Source organism: Psittacula echo, assembly GCF_963264785.1.
Source record: "Psittacula echo genome assembly, chromosome: 11".
Classification (NCBI taxonomy): domain Eukaryota; kingdom Metazoa; phylum Chordata; class Aves; order Psittaciformes; family Psittacidae; genus Psittacula; species Psittacula echo.
This window is the reverse complement of record NC_137746.1, coordinates 14,158,565-14,175,148: the sequence shown is the minus strand read 5'-3', so window position 1 is coordinate 14,175,148 and position 16,584 is coordinate 14,158,565. Positions and strand designations below refer to the sequence as shown.

Sequence of the window (16,584 nt, the reverse complement as noted above, 5' to 3'; positions counted from 1 at the left end):
CGTGCTGCAGTCTGAACAGCACTGGGTACGTGGCTGGAATGAAAGTGGCCCTTCCAGCTCCGTGTGCTCAGAGAGCGACTCAAGTCAAAGGATTGCCAAGTGAAAAGGGTCAAACCTCCAAGGACAGTTGTATCAGAGTGGTTATATATCATTTCAATAGCATCTTCAACAGGGATTATAATCTGAATTGAAGCGGAAAGACCCGAGGCAATGAAGCTGTCAGCAGGCTAAGATTAAGGAATTAAAACAGCAGCACAACATTACAGGATTTGTTCTAGATGTATTAGAAAGAGCAGGCTAAACACACTGCAGCCTTCCACGGGTCGGGAATCTCATACGAGTGCAGAGAAGGGCAAGAGCAAGGATTTCATCAGCATACATAAAACCAGAGAGCAGAGTGAGACAGAGCTACAAAACCCAGCCATGCAAAATATAAATCCTAACTGCAGACAGCAATGAGTCACACAAGGTTTGGCTGAGGTAAATAAAAGCAGAAATGAAGTGGATTTAGGGGAGGACAGAGGTGAAAGGACGCTGAGAGCCAGCAGAGAGGAAACAAATGGCCCTTAATAATACTAAGGCTGGTAAAATGTGGAAGGCAGCCCAGCCTTGGACTGCCCGATGGACATGCAGGTCCCCAGCACTCTTCCCCTCTCCCCTTTCCTTTCCCCTCCCATGTTCTTACACCCATCCCCAAGCCAAGATTGACAGCAACCGCCTGCATGGGGCAGCTGAGCCACGAGAGGGGGGCACACACCATGCCATTGAGGCCCCAGGAGGCCACCACCAGCTCTGTGCAGCTCTTCTCAGTGGGAAGCAGAAGCTCTCACAGCAAAGGAGTCAAACTCCCACCAATGGACCCATTAAAACAATCCATTTATTTCTGGCAAATTGCATGTGTCTCTTTCATTGGCTCTATACCAGATCAGTGGTGGGGAGGAATTTCTCCCCTGCCTTAAAGATACCAAAGTTACGGGACGAAACACAAAGAAAAGCCAGGAGGGAATCCCTTGTGGGTAAAAACACAGGAAAGATTCGGCAACCCAGACTCCATGCAGCCACCAGCTCTGCCCAGCACAAGCTGTGAAGATGCAGGTTGCACCACTCCACACTGCTCACTGCAGCACATTCCTTTCAGCTACATGATCCAAAGAGAATCTGAATCACTCCTGTACTACAAACACACAGCCTGGTTCACAACTACAACAACCTGGGCCCGCAACAACACTGCCTGGTTGACAACGAAACTGCTCCTGAATCAGGCCATCTGACACAAAACTGTACCCAGCAGAACACTTCCCTGCACACACAAGGCCATGGAGCAGTGCTGAGCAGCCAGATCTAGGACACAGGAGATGGGAAACTAATGACAGGTGGAGCTTGTTCTGCAGCACAGGTAGAGCATGGAATCGCTTTTTGCCTCCTCCAATCCATTTCTACTGGGAGATTCACATACAAGTCCTCAATCAAGTCTTTTTAAGAGTTATCCACAGTCCCCGGGGTAAAAACAATCTGTTTCAAGAAAGAGGAAGTCCAGAGCTGCTCAGTGGTTCTTTTTGGTTGAGCCAAAACCAGAAAAACCCATCACAGCCGCCATCTCATCGTCCTCCTCAAATGTCAGGTCTTCCTCCGCCCGCCTCTTCTTCTCCCTCTGCTTCTCCTTCTTGTAGGCTTTGGCCTTCTCCTCCTGCAGCAAGGGACAGAACAGCAGAAGAATGTTAACCTCCTGAGCTGAGTAAGCTTTTGAGACACTGGGCACTGCACAGGTAACCTAAGTCCTACCAACAGCAGCAACGTTGTGTCTGAGGAAAAAAAAATAGCCAGAAATCCTGGCTGGCAGGCTCTGAGGAGGAGGTTTCCACTGTCTCCAGAGCACCTCACCTACTGCACTCTACTGCACGCTGGGGAGAACCTCCTGCAGTCCTGCATCTTGTTCTGGGGCAACAGCACAAGAGGGTGCACAAGTGGAGCTGCTGGAGTGAGTCCAGAGGAGGCCATGGAGATGCTGTGAGGGCTGGAGCAGCTCTGCTCTGGAGCCAGGCTGAGAGAGCTGGGCTGATTCAGCCTGGAGAAGAGAAGGCTCCTGAAGGGGAGACCTCAGAGCAGCTCCAGTGCCTAAAGGGGCTACAGGAAACCTGGAGAGGGGCTTTGGACAAGGGCCTGTAGGGACAGGCCAAGGGGAATGGCTTTAACCTGCCAGAGGGGAGACTGAGATGAGCTCTTAGGCAGAAGCTCTTCCCTGTGAGGGTGCTGAGGCGCTGGCACAGGGTGCCCAGAGAAGCTGTGGCTGCCCCATCCCTGGCAGTGCTCAAGGCCAGGTTGGATGAGGCTTGGAGTGACCTGCTCCAGTGGAAGGTGTCCCTGCCCATGGCAGGCGGCTGGAACGGGATGAGCTTTAAGGTCCTTTCCAACCCAAACCATTCTATGATTCTATGAAGTTTTGCCTGTAATCAATGCTGAGGCACGAAGCTGCTTTTAGGCCTTTCCCTTGTCTGATGCCCCGTTTCAGTGACTGTGCTGCTGAATGCTGCTGCCTGTTGGCTCTCAGCCTGGCAGAGTGACAGCTGCTCACTGGAACAGAAGATGAAGCTTTGAGCAGCTTTGGGGGGTTTTGGCATCAAAGAGTTTGCTGTGCTCTAATCAAAGTGTTTTGCTCTGCAAGGATCACAAGCTCTGGACCAGTGCCAGGCCTGTACTGGCCAACGAGAACTATGGCTGCAGCTCCCAACTTAGCAACTGCTCCTGCTGCTCCCGTCACCATCCGCTGCATCACAGCGACTGCAGACAGCTGTGCCCTGAAGAAAGCTACACCAAAAGCTGCTGCTGATTTCTCCGGTGCCATACAGCGAGCGGCAGCAGCTTTTCAACCAGCAGCACCTCCTGTAATGCCCCCCAACCCATCAGGCTCAGCAAGACCCAAGCCTGCTCGAGAGCAGAGCACACGGCTGCTTCATGTACCCCCCAGCAGATACCCCATCATGAGGCCAAACTCTGGGAGATGCAAACAGGCAGTGATTTTTAAACATCTGACTGCTGATGGAGCAGAAGCATCCACAGAAGCTCCCCAATTGTCAGAACTTTGTCAGGTTTTCAAATAAATGTGATCTTCATGTCAGGGAGCTGACACCTAAGCCCAGGCTGGAGAGGAATCTGCTGTCTTCTACTGCCTCCACACGCATCTCACACCACAGACACTCACGAAGACCTTCCAGAGTTGGGGAGACCACACAGAAGCAATGTGCCATGTGAAGAGGAATCCCAGCAATCCTAAGGGCCATGGAAGATACGGGACCAAGACATGGATCTGCTTATCAGAGCACACAAATTCAAACACAAGTAATGGGAGTCAAAACGGGTGCATTGTCATTCTTGTGCTGCTTGAAACCTGAAACATCAAAAGTTATCCTCACAGACAGAAGGGAAAAGGGTTTCCAGGGACAGAAAGCAGAAGGCCACTTCAAAGCAGCAGCTGAGAGGGCCATGCTACAAAGAACAAGGCTTCTGTAGAACAAGGGTAGAAACTGTGGTTGATTTCCTCACAAAACATGTTTTGGGGGGGCTTTGCTTCATCAATCGTTGCCCAGACTCAGGCTTACCTCCTCACGGAGTTCCTTCATCCTCTCCTCAAAGTCATAGTCCTTCTGCTTCTCCTCCATCTTCTTCTTGTTCACCTCAAAACGTTTCTTCACCTGGTCCAGCGTGGAGCGCTCCACCCGCATGGACATGCCCAGATTTCTCTGGTCTAGAAAATGGGAGTGGAATCACTCACATTGAGCAGTACTCACAGCCTCGGATGGTCGGCACACAGTCCCCTTCCCTGATCCCAATTTAAATATCTCAGCACAACAGCCTCTTGCTGCCTGTCATAGAATCCCAGACTGGTTTGGGTTGGAAGGGACCTTAAAGCTCAGCTAGTTCCAACCCCTTGCCATGGGCAGGGATACCTTCCACTAGAGCAGCTTGCTCCAAGCCCCTGTGTCCAACCTGGCCTTGAACACTGCCAGGGATGTGGCAGCCACAGCTTCTCTGAGCACTCCATGCCACCACCTCAGCACCCCTTACATCACATCACCAATCTGTACATTACTCGTAACAGGAAGGGGAACACAGCCTGTCCTTTCAAAGTTCCCTTTTAGGATGCTCCCCACCACGTTGGTGTTCTGACACTTCAGGAAATTTAGTCTTGGGCCAGTGGCAAAACCCAGGGTCGAAGTGTTGAAAAGGGAGCCAGAATAAAACTGACAGGCTGGCACCTTGCAGCAGTGCTAAACAAGGTATCAGTGGCACTTAGATATCCTGATTGCACAGCATAGGGCTGGGCCCAGCTCCACGGTCAAACTGCCCCACTCTTGTCTCTGCTCATCTGTAAACCACAGCCTCCATCCTGGTGAACTCTGATCCCTACCTAGACCTCAAGGACCAGGTAGTTTTGAGCTTTGTATTAATGTTCTACAAAGAGAAGCTTCCCATTCAGAACACAGGTTAGTCCCATGCCTTTTAACCTAGATAAGAATTTCTTTGAAGTTTAGGAGCTGTAGAAAAGCCTCTCTCCAGATATTCAGAAGAGCCATCAGGATTACTGACCCTGAGCCTTTCAGAGCACACTCTGTGGGGAAGATACAGCCACTGGACAGAGTAAATTGATGTCTGTTTTTTCTGGGCTTCTTCCATGAAGATGGCCCAGCACCCTGAGAGATGCCAGGAGATAAAGGCAGCACCTGCACAGCTCCCATGAGCAAACGCTATCCACAATCTGCTCTCCATAGCACACTTTGATCCATGTCTAACTGTTCAGCCCTCAGATATGAAGGGCACAGCCCAGTGTGTTGCTGCAACCCCTGAACAAGGCAGGAAAATGATCCTTACGTTTTTTGCCATTGATGTGATCCAAGAAGTTAATGGAATCTTTCACCACGCAGTCACATACATTACAGTAATACCTGGCAGCAGAAAGAGAGAAAATTAACTCCAAAGCATGAGACAAACCTCACCTAACAAAGCAACTCTTAGAGATAATCTACAGTGTGAAGCCTGAGTGTCACTTGGGATGTGGGTCCTTTCTCCAGGGCAAGAGGGAAGCTACTTCCAGTACAGAGAGCCCCAGTGAAGACAAATGTGCACAACCATTGTACAACTGAAGAGAGATGTGAAATAGCTGCCTCGTTTAACCCTGGAGGTACTGACCCTTATGGTGATGCCACTCTGACAGATGACAGAAATCAAATGATGAGCTGATGTGTAACCCAAAGCCACAGCATCTTCCCCTTCTAGTTAGGGCCTGCACTTCCACCCCTGGATGCTCTTTGCGGCTCTGCATCTCCCTGGCACTGCTGGCTATTGGGCTCTGACAGTGATACACGGACAAGCTTGCCCTTGAGATGGCACAAATCCAATACATTCTCTTCAAGCTCTTGGTGGCTTAGGGTAAGCCAAGAATCCTTTCAACCTTCAGCCAAACACAGTCACAGAAACAGTGGCCAAACACCACTCCGAAGGCCAGGTATCTGGGTGTTTCTTCCATTCCCAGTGCACAGATATTGCGATCAGAAACTCGGTGAGATAACTGCAAGCAGGCCTCCTGGCTAAAGAAACCCATGTGACAGCAGAGATCTGCCTCAGTTGTTTCTACAAGTAGGTAACACTTATGAAGTAATAATCATAGAATCACAGAGTGGTTTAGGTTGCAAGAAACCTTAAAGCTCATCCAGTTCCAAACCCTGCCATAGGCAGGGACACCTTCCACTAGATCAGGTTGCTCCAAGCCCCTGTGTCCAACCTGGCCTTGAACACTGCCAGGGATGGGGCAGTCACAGCTTCTCTGGGCACCCTGTACCAGCGCCTCAGCACCCTCACAAGGAAGAGCTTCTGCCTAAGAGCTCATCTCAATGTCCCCTCTGGCAGGTTAAAGCCATTCCCCTTGTCCTGCCCCTACAGGCCCTTATCTAAAGCCCCTCCTCCACATTTCTTGTAGCCCATTTAGGCACTGGAGCTGCTCTAAGGTCTCCCCTTAAGAAGCCTTCTCCAGGCTGAATCAGCCCAGCTCCAGAGCAGATCTGCTCCAGCCCTTGCAGAGTCTCCGTGGCCTTCTCTGGATTTGCTCCAACAGCTCCACATCCCTCTTGTGTTGTTGCCCCCAGAGCTGGATGCAGGACTGCAGGGGGTGCTCAGCCTGCTGCATGCCTTCCATACATTAATCCAGCAGACCCAGTTCAGGTGTGAAAACACAGGAGGAAATCAGGACCTGATGCAGACGAAGGGCTCCCTGCTGAATCACAGCACCTGGGCTCACCAGCACAGCTCTGAGGCTCCAAGAGAAAGACCACCTAAAAGAAAACCTACCCTCCCATTTCTGACTGAGGGGTGGTTTTAGTGATGACAATGGTTTTCCCCAGCTTCGATTCCAGATCCACTTTGTAGTCTCGGTGCCGCAGAAGTTCCCTTTTGACAGGCTGAGCTGGTTTGCCTAAAACATAAGCAAAAAGCCAAAGTGTTTCTCAGAAAAGGCTAAGCTCACCATACTGAGTTCATGTTGCCCTTGCTGAAGAGGGGTGCTGGAAACTACTTGATTCAGGCAGAAATTGCACTCTTTTCAAAACCAGTAAAGGATAATTTCCTCCTGAGTAGTTCCTGGTTCTTATGAAACCCAGGCTGATCTCTCAGGTATCTCCAGCTCTGACTTGGGTCCTATTCTGAGATCTTGTCTCCAGGAGTTGATTGTTACTCACCCTCCCCAAAGAACAGGCAGAGGCAAAGGTTCTCAGCAATTACTTTTGGCAAAACAATATCTTCATTGGCAAGCACAAGAAAAAGGATTGGAGCAAGCCAGCCTTCAACTGCTGCTACTTCTCCCTGCGATTCCACTGCTCTCCCCATCTCTGACTCAAAGGATTTGGGTGACTGGCTGCCAGCTGAGCAGAGCTGCCTGCACTCAGCAGCACACTACTCCCATGAGAAGAGCTGCCTGCACTCAACTGCATGCTACACACCTGAGCAGAGCTGCCTACACTCAGCAGCACACTATTCACAGGAGCAGAGCTGCCCACACTCAACAGCACACTACTCACATGAGCTGCCTGCACTCAACTGCATGCTACATACCTGAGCAGAGCTGCCTGCACTCAGCAGGACACTACTCACATGAGCTGCCTGCACTCAGCAGCACACTATTCATGGGAGCAGAGCTGTCTGCACTCAGCAGCACACTACTCACCATCTTTCTTTTCTCTCTCTTCCGTGAGCCGCTTCTCTGCAAGTTTCTCATACTCATCTTTGTCCCACTTTCGGCGGAAGTCCAGGTTCTTGGTCTGAGAAGGAAACAGTGTATTAATGATATTGAAGAGTTTGAGCACCTCTGAGGGGAGGCTGGGGAAAGAGGTGGAATCAGTTGGCCTAAAAGGCCACAGCAGTGAACTGGGGGCACTACATTATGTCCCTATGTCCTCTATTTTCAGATACAGGAATTAAGGATGTAGCTTCAGAGGATAACACCCAGCCTGTCTGTAGCTACTTCTTCTAGAAGGATTTCAAAGCCCTGAGAAAAGTAATGAGTTTATGTTAACAGCTCCCGAGACGATCATTCAGGCTTTTGCTTTGAAAACCAGACACAAACAGCATCTCAACTGATTGATCCAAGGTCTCAGCAGTGCCCCTGACAAACATTACGCATGCTGCTTCCTAAAGTCAATTAAACCCAAGCTGCAAATATCACATGAGAAACGTGTGAAACACAACACAAGCTACAAAGGGTTTGATTAAAAGCAGGAGTAGGGCAGGTGATGTGTGTCTACTCTCAGCAGTGTGTCTACACATTACAGGAATCAAAGCACTGAGTTTGCTGTGAAATCACAGGAACCAGTATCATAGAGTCAGACTGGTTTGGGTTGGAAAGGACCTTAAAGCTCATCCAGCTCCAACCCCTGCCACAGGCAGGGACACCTTCCACTAGAGCAGCTTGCTCCAAGCCCCTGTGTCCAACCTGGCCTTGAACACTGCCAGGGATGGGGCAGCCACAGCTTCTCTGGGCACTCTGGGCCAGCGCCTCAGCACCCTCACAGGGAAGAGCTTCTGCCCAAGAGCTCATCTCAGTCTCCCCTCTGGCAGGTTAAAGCCATTCCCCTTGGCCTGTCCCTACAGGCCCTTGTCCAAAGCCCCTCTCCAGGTTTCCTGCAGCCCCTTTAGGCACTGGAGCTGCTCTAAGGTCTCCCCTTCAGGAGCCTTCTCTTCTCCAGGCTGACCCAGCCCAGCTCTCTCAGCCTGGCTCCAGAGCAGAGCTGCTCCAGCCCTCACAGCATCTCTGTGGCCTCCTCTGGACTCACTCCAACAGCTCCCGGTCCCTCTTGTGCTGCTGCCCCAGAGCTGGATCAGGACTGCAGGGGGGGTCTCCCCAGAGCACAGCAGAGGGGCAGGATCCTCTCCCTGAGCTGCTGCTCACGCTCTGGGGGTGCAGCCCAGCACACGGGGAGGTTCTGGGCTCAAGCACTCACTGAAGCCAGATCATGGGGAGCTTCTTGTTACCCACCACCCCAAGTCCTTCTCCTCAGGGCTGCTCCATCCAGTCTATCCCAGCCTGTGTCTGTGCTTGGGTTCTGTGTGCTTGGGTATGGGTTTTTCAAGCAAACAAACATACAAGCAAACCAGGAAAACCTCTAAAAGCCTATCTGTGAAGGCAGGGCATGGAGGTATCAGGGAAGGCCCTGTACAAACCCCCAGTAAGCCATCCAGCTCCTGCAGTTTCACACTGCAGACATGCAGGGAAGGGAGCAAACCCCCCCATGGCAGACTGGCCCTATGGCAGCTGTGAAGAGCACACTGCACTGGCAGCCACAGCACAAGCTGTGTGAAGAGAAGCTGGATTTGGCTGAAGCTGGCACTGTGAATACAAAGACTTCTTTTCACGGGGGATTTTTACGTCAGTCATAAACACTGAGGACAGAAGGGACTGGATAGGAATCCCTCTTCCATTCACATCTACTCTCCCCAAACCAGCACAGCCTCTTCCATATGTATGCCCCATCTGCTTAGAACTCAGCTACTTCTTCACTCACACCCTTCACTGCCTTGAGAAGACAACTCTCACTTGGTTATAAAGTTGTGTTTCACTCAGCACGGCACTGAGAGGCTCAGTTTGATATTAAGAAAAGGAAAATGTATTTGAAAACACCTCTGGGAAAGAAGGACCTCCCCCTCCAGCCTAATCAGAAACCCTATCACAATCCAACGGGAATAAATCCCATTTGAAGCTACAGCAGCAGCACAGTCATTTAATGTTTTCTCCTCTGGCAATCCTTCAAATGGAACCAACAACTACTGATAGCAATGAAAACGCCTCAGGGAGGCATCAAAACAGTCTCATTTCTTCCCAGAGCTTCTTAAGCACTTTAAGCATGTCAGAGCAGGTTTTATTAACCCCCCTGAGCAAGAGAAAGGAAAATATCACAGAGTGTAAATGAATGTTTGGGGGGGTTGTCCAGGTTCGAGCCTCTCCCACACACCAGCACATTATCACACATCACAGCTGGCAGGAGGTGATTTACTCACTTGCTACTCCACTCTTCTATTGTAATAAAAGAGAAGGAGTTTCTCAAGGCTCTTTTATCAATCTCTCTCATCCAGGCCCAGGGAAAAAGAAATTAAACCCAACTGTGTAACAAGATCTCAGCAGGATATTATCTAAAGGAACTTTGCTTGACTGGCCTGGTGCAGGCAGGGGCTGCTGCAAGCCCTAAAAATCTTCATTTAAGAACTGCTTTGGGGGACAGAGAGTATTTCCTACATAAGTAGGAGCATTATAAAGCAGGAATATCCTACAGCCTGTTCCCTCTGGAGATAAGAGACCAAGTAACGTGCGTGGTATCAGCATCAAAGCCTGTAAGATAACACAGGAGGCTCAAACCTGGCTCAGTTTAACAGGAATAGAACCACCAACAGCTGAGGATAAATCCCAGGCCCTGTCTTACTCCCAACTGATGCCTTGCTCTTGACTTCTCTCAGCACTGCAAGTGGCTTCAAGTGAAGGAAAGATCAGCCTAGAAAGCAGGACAGCACATCCTCAGCAGTGCTAACAGCTGGCAGGGGCATTACCAAAGTGTTTACACCAGTCTGGCTACACCAACAGCATCCATCTTGTTCATCCCAACACCCAATTCTGCAGGATTCATAGAGGCAGAAAGGCCTCGCTGTCACACTACACAAACCAAGCAACGCCAATAAAAGCAACGCGTTACACGGAAGCTACCAGAAACTGGAGACGTGGAAAGGGCAGTTTCTCCATTCAGGAACTTCGGCAGGGCAGCGAGGGGCAGCGGGACGCAGGCAGTGGGGCAGGACAAGAGAAAAAAGGAGGAGGGAGCTGTCTGCGGGAGCCATCGCCCAGCCCCGGGAGGGCCCCGGCAGGATCTCCCGACGACACCCAGTCAAACAGCGGCTCCCACGGCGGAGGCCTGTTCCCAGGGAGAGGAGATCGAGCCAGGACCCTGAAGGCACCAGGGCCTCTCCACGGGCCCCAACCCCCTCCCTTCCCCCCAGCAGTGGGAACAGCAGTGTTGGGGCCTCCGCACAAGCCGCTGCCCGCCCCGGCTACCCCCGGCCCCGCCGCGTCCCCACCCGCGGGGTTCCTCACCCCACGGCCTGGCACAGGCAACGAGCGCGTCCCGGCCGCAGCGGAGCAACCTTTCCTGCCTCCTGCCCCTCCAAAGCGGCCCCAGCCGCTGAGGCCCTGCCCTGACTCAGGATGTACCGAGCAAACGGGGAAGCACCGGGCACGGCCCCACCGCCAACACCTACCCCGCTGCCCGACGCCATGTTGAGGGTAAGGGCGACGAGGGACCGGAAACTGTCGTGCGGTGGCGGCCGGGCCGTAAAGCGAGGCAATCCGCCCCAGTGCTAAATACCCACCGTGCTGGCTTAGAGCGGTGTGAGGTAGGGCCGCCGAAAGGTCACGTGGCTCCGCCGCTTCCGGTCTCCCCGGGACCGGCCATGCTGCGGCTGGTGCCTGTGGGTCCCGCCGCACTCTGCATCAGCCAGGCCCGGGCATGGCCGCTCGGGTGCGGCGGGCTCCTGCCTTGGCGGGCCGCCGCGAGCTCGGCCGGGGGCGGGTGGCGCCCAGTTCTGAAGACACCCAAGGTAACGGTGGGGAGCGGGGGCTGCGGTTACCGGGAGTTGTTCTTCCCCGCCGCTCACCGTCGCTCTCCGTCCCGGGCCAGGGCACCCGCGACCACCCCCCTGCGCACACGGCGCTCCGTGACCGTCTGCTCGCCGCTGTGGTGACCTGCTTCAAGCGGCACGGCGCGGCCGCCATCGACACCCCCGTGCTGGAGCTGCGGGTGAGGCGGCGGCGGGAACCCCCTTTGCTTCTCGGGAACTGGGCTGTGGGGTCCCCTCCTGTAGCACTGGGAAGCGCTCCCCTTCCCCGGGGCTGAGGCGGCAGGTTCGGGCAGCGTGGGGAGATCCCCCCCTTTTCGGACATACTGAACAGGCGGCAGCCGTGACAGTCTCTGTGGGGTCCCCACTGGGGAACGGGGGATGCGGATGGGGGCCCACTTGTGCCTCAGGTCAGAGGGAGCTGGAGGGGGGATGATGTGTGTTGTGTCCTCCACAGTCTCTGCTTGAGCTGTGGAGCGTGGGGAACCAGGCTCTGGGTCTGTCCTCCATCCTGGTCCCTTACCACCCCTTTTCCTCCCTTCAGGAGACGCTGATGGGGAAGTATGGGGAGGAGGCGAAGCTCATCTACGAGCTGCAGGACCAGGGAGGGGAGCTGCTGGCCCTGCGCTATGACCTGACTGTATCCTGCTCTTTACACCTTGTTCTCACCGGGGGGATGGTGGCACCCTGGGGTTGCTGCCACCCTGGTGTCCTTGGGTTGCCCTTGCCCTGCCCACAGGTCCCAGCAGGGTGACACAAACCTCCTTTTCCTCCAGTCCTGCCCAACCCACCTGCCCAGTGCCTCAGCAGTGGTTCTGAGGGAGCAGCAGGGTTTGCTGCTGGGATATCCCAGGTGCCTTCCCTACCTTCACCAAAAAGCATTTAGTGTCTGTGTGTCTGTGCTGTACCTTGAGTTCTCTCTGAGGCAAGAGGACTGATCCAGCTCTGGGGTAACAACAGGAGAGGGACTTGGAGCTGTTGGAGCAAGTGCAGAGGAGGCCATGGAGATGCTGCAACGGCTGGAGCAGCTCTGCTCTGGAGCCAGGCTGAGAGAGCTGGGCTGGGTCAGCCTGGAGAAGAGAAGGCTCCTGAAGGGGAGACCTTAGAGCAGCTCCAGTGCCTAAAAGGGCTCCAGGAAAGCTGGAGAGGGGCTTTGGACAAGGGCCTATAGGGACAGGCCAGGGGGAATGGCTTTAACCTGCCGGAGGGGAAATTGAAATGAGTTCTTAGGCAGAAGCTCTTCCCTGTGAGGGTGCTGAGGCACTGGTCCAGGGTGCCCAGAGAAGCTGTGGCTGCCCCATCCCTGGCAGTGTTCAAGGCCAGGTTGGACACAGGGGCTTGGAGCAAGCTGCTCTAGTGGAAGGTGTCCCTGCCCATGGCAGGAGGTTGGAACTAGCTGAGCTTTAAGGTCCCTTCCAACCCAAACCAGTCTGGGATTCTGTGAGATGACTTAACAAAGGTCTGTGTCTGCAAGGCGTTGACATGCTATGTTTCAGAAGAAGGTCAGTGGAGTTGTCCTGGTGTTGGAGGAGCTCAGCATGGTTCATCATGCTCATCATCAGCCTGGGCTGATGAACTCCTTGGAGAGCAGAGAGCAGCTGCAAAGGGGAGATGAGGAACTTTAAGGTTCAGCTTTCTGCAGCTCAGGGCATCATCTCCTTGTCCTTAACTCCTTGGCCGCCCAGGTGCCCTTTGCTCGCTATCTGGCGATGAACAAGATCACCAACATGAAGCGCTATCACATTGCCAAGGTCTACAGGAGAGACAACCCAGCCACCACCCGGGGCCGCTACCGGGAGTTCTACCAGTGCGTGAGTGTTGTGGTGGCCACTGCTCAGGGGGTTTTGAATCACCATCAGCAGCTGTGGGATGTGGTTTGCAGAGCCAAAGCACCTCAGCTGTGCCAGGAGCCTGTGCTGCTTCTTCTGCCCCCAGGACTTTGACATCGCTGGCCAGTTCGACCCCATGATTCCCGATGCCGAGTGCCTGAAGATCGTGCACGAGATCCTGAGTGACCTGCAGCTCGGGGACTTCCTCATCAAGGTGAGCTCAAAGCCAAGGGGTTTCCATACCTCTGAGCCTTCTCTTCCCAGGGGGTTGAAAAGGCAAGAGGGAACACCCAGTGGCTGCAGTTCCTGTAGCTCTAGGACAGGAAGGAATGGTGGTGGATCTCCTGGAGCTGAGTGTCCCTTTCCTATTCCAGGTCAACGACAGGAGGATTTTGAACGGGATTTTTGCTGTCTGTGACATCCCAGAGAGCAAGTTCATAACAACATGTTGCACCGTGGACAAGCTGGACAAGGTGAGAGCTGGGCTCATGGGGTGATGCTCGCAGTCTCACAGGGTGCATGTCTTGGGCTGGGCAATGTCAGGGCAGCTTTTATCATGCAGAGGTTCACAGCAGCTCAGCTGTTGGTGTCTGTGAAGGATTTGGGGAACTCTTGGGCATCACTGAGAAAAACTTGGTGTCCCAGTGGTTTCTGTTAACAGTGTCTGTGGGAGATGTGGATCATGGGTGATTGCTGACTGCTGTCCTACATGTGTGGTGAATACATGGGCTGGTGGAGACTGAGTGATGAGAGCCTGCAGGGAGGGGTGTTCTCTGTCTTCACAGGTGCCATGGGAAGAAGTGAGGAGCGAGATGGTAGGGGAGAAGGGGCTCTCTCCCGAGGCTGCGGATCACATCGGGGAGTACGTCCAGCTTCACGGTGAGCACTGTGGGGTTGAGCCCTTGGCTTTGCTCTTCCAGGCAAGGCAGAGAGGGCTGGGGACACAGAGGTGCTGTTAACTCTGTTAACAGAGTCTCATTCCCACAGGTGGCCTGGAGCTGATTGAGCGGCTGCTCCAGGACCCAAAGCTGTCCCAGAACAAGCTGGCCAAGGAGGGGCTGGGGGACATGAAGCTGCTCTTTGAGTACCTGACCCTGTTTGGCATCACAGGGAAGGTGAGGAGGGGCAGGAGCGGGAGGGGCACAGCCCAGCCCCCCTGAGTGCAGGCAGTGATGGGTTTTCCCTTGTGCCCTGCAGATCTCGTTTGACCTGAGCCTGGCGCGGGGCCTGGACTATTACACGGGGGTGATCTTTGAGGCTGTGCTGCTGCAGCAGGAGAATGAGCACATGGAGGAGCCCGTGAGCGTTGGGAGCGTGGCTGGAGGCGGCCGCTACGACGGGCTGGTGGGGATGTTCGATCCCAAGGGACGGAAGGTGCCCTGCGTGGGGGTCAGCATTGGGATCGAGCGGATCTTCTCCATCCTGGAGCAGAGAATGAAGGTTGGTGCTGCAGCAGTGCCTGGAAGAGGGCTCTAGGAAGCCAGCTGTTTTTTATTATCGAGCTTTACAGCTCAACTGTGTTCAAGGGGAAAGTATTTTAGGGGACAGGGTGGCTCATCCCATGCCTGAATGTCCATGCACAGAAGACAGAGCCGTGTTCTGCAGCCCAGCAGGATGCAGGTGTGGGCTGCATTTCACAGCAGATGCCCTGAAACCATTAGAGATGGGCCCTGACCTCTGGTCCTGGTTCCAAACTTTGTGCTCCAGTCACTTTGCTCTTGTCTCTTGCCTGTGAAGTTGTCTGTCCTGGGGATTGTGAGGAATTCAATAGCAGCTGTAGCACTCTAATGAGCCCTAAATTCATCACTAGGTGTTCAGTTCTGAGTTGTGACTCACAGCAAATGAGGCTGGGGCAATGTGTTTGTGCCTGCAGAATCAAAGGCAACATTGGAAACCTGGCCAGGTCCCATCTGGGAGGGAGGGAGGAAAACCAAGGTCCCACAGGAACAGCAGCACATGATTGAAATAGCATGCCAGGATGCAGCTTCTCTGGGGGACTCATTAAGTGTGCCCAGGTTGTCTTACCTCTGTGCTCTCTTTGCTGTGGAAGGTCAGCCTTGCTCTAGTAGCATCCACCAAAAGGTGATGGTTGGCTTTTACTTGTTTTTGGGAGCTAAGTCAGAGTCTGAAATAAGGTGAGATGAGCTGATGTGAGCTGTAGATTCCCTTGGAACCAGTCACTGCCATGAGTGTCTGTTCCTGCAGGCTTCTGGGGAGAAGGTTCGAACAACGGAGACACAAGTGCTGGTGGCTACACCTCACAAACACTTACTTGCTGCAAGACTGAAGCTCATCTCCGAGCTGTGGGGTGCAGGGATCAAGGTAACGTAAGGACTTGGGCTTGGCACTGGTATGGGTGAGAGAGGGAGAGCCTGAAGGGAGCTGTAGCACAGCAAGACCAACTTCATTAGTTGTCTCTTCAAGATAATCTCTTTCTGAGAGCTAGGAGGTAGGAACAGCTGAGAGCGCTAAAGGCAACTGCTTGCTGCAGGTGTTGATGCTGGCTGTTCTGCTCCCAAAACCCACCAGAACAAATTCGGTGTTAATGATTCACCTTTTCCCCTCTGTCCTAGGCAGAGATGCTGTACAAGAAGGATCCTAAACTGCTGAAGCAGCTGCAGTATTGTGAGGACACGGGAATTCCCCTTGCTGCCATTGTAGGGGAGCAGGAGCTGACAGATGGAGTCGTCAAGCTGCGAGATGTTGCAACAAGAGTGGAGGTGAGAATGCCTTTTTTGTACCTGCTTCCAAAAGTGCTTCCGAAATGCAGAGGTTGCTGAGGGCTCTGTGTTTTCCCTCAGTGATGTTCCCTTGGGGAGCCGCAGCACAGATCTGTTGGGTGACTGCTCCAGAAAACTGGTCACAAACTGCTTTGGTCACAGCAAGTCTTTGGGGCCAGATTAAACCATGCTCTGCTCAAGGGTCCACTGCTGCTACCTCCTCCTCTCCCTTTGCTTTTTAGGTTGATATCCCAAGAGAAAAGCTTGTTGATGAGATCAGAAGAAGGCTGGAGCCTTAGGACTCTTCAGGCCAGAGCTGCTTGCCTGAGCTGCTGTACAACTGGAATCCTCAGCACCCTTAGCACTCACTCCCTGTTGACGACTGGTCAATATCTACCATCCTAAGGCTCATCTGCCTGGGCTAATGCAGTGTCAACATGGGCTGTCTGCTTGGAAAGGAGCAAGAGGGCTTTAAAGGTTACAGACAGTGCAGTTGCCAGGTTAACCTTGTGGTTAACTGCTCTGAAAGATGCGTCAAGACTGTGGGTTCCTGCTATTGCTATACCTGTGACTGCAGCCCTTTTCCCAGTGATGGTGGTGTCACGGGCACAGATGGATGTGGTGCAGCTGCAGCAGGATCGAGCTGAGCTCTGCAGTGCGTGTGGAGTTATCTGTGGTGCAGGAGCAGCCCAGAGGCTCAGGCTACAGGGAGCTGGTGGCAGTGGAAGCTACCTCCTGCCCGCCGAGGGCTGCAGCGGCCAGTCCCAGCCTGTGGGGAGCACAGACTCGGGGCGGGACTCGGCCGGGCGCTGGGGCAGGCTCCGGCTGGGGTCAGGCGTGTGGGAACCCTGTGTTTTATACATTAAACCTGAACCAAACCGCAGCCGCTTTCGGGT

At 53.4% G+C, this 16,584-nt stretch overlaps 2 protein-coding genes across 6 annotated transcripts; one reads left to right on the top strand and one right to left on the bottom strand.

The window, feature by feature from the left end:
* Positions 1-857: 857 nt before the first annotated feature.
* ZMAT2 (zinc finger matrin-type 2) lies at positions 858-10,913 on the bottom strand. Of its 2 annotated transcripts, none has more exons than XM_080627069.1 (6): positions 10,783-10,913; positions 7,211-7,304; positions 6,340-6,463; positions 4,867-4,940; positions 3,597-3,742; positions 858-1,687 (listed from the first exon to the last, which is right to left on the bottom strand). In XM_080627069.1, exons 1-6 carry the CDS (start codon positions 10,798-10,800, stop codon positions 1,544-1,546), a joined length of 600 nt encoding a protein of 199 aa, XP_080483195.1. In that variant the 5' UTR covers positions 10,801-10,913; the 3' UTR covers positions 858-1,543. The 2 variants fall into 2 exon arrangements, with proteins under 2 accessions (XP_080483195.1, XP_080483194.1); XM_080627068.1 differs by lacking the exon at positions 10,783-10,913 and adding an exon at positions 10,235-10,438.
* Positions 10,812-16,571, top strand: LOC308225866 (histidine--tRNA ligase, cytoplasmic-like). Of its 4 annotated transcripts, XM_080627066.1 has the most exons (12): positions 10,812-11,121; positions 11,202-11,321; positions 11,684-11,779; positions 12,825-12,950; positions 13,075-13,182; positions 13,343-13,441; positions 13,754-13,847; positions 13,956-14,083; positions 14,166-14,408; positions 15,174-15,290; positions 15,542-15,688; positions 15,931-16,571. In XM_080627066.1, the coding sequence occupies exons 1-12, from the start codon at positions 10,975-10,977 to the stop codon at positions 15,985-15,987; spliced, it is 1,482 nt and encodes a 493-aa protein (XP_080483192.1). In that variant the 5' UTR covers positions 10,812-10,974; the 3' UTR covers positions 15,988-16,571. The 4 variants fall into 4 exon arrangements, 3 of the variants coding, with proteins under 3 accessions (XP_080483192.1, XP_080483191.1, XP_080483193.1); XR_013957796.1 differs by having other exon boundaries at positions 10,894-11,321; positions 15,546-15,688; XM_080627065.1 differs by having other exon boundaries at positions 10,904-11,321.
* Positions 16,572-16,584: the final 13 nt, after the last annotated feature.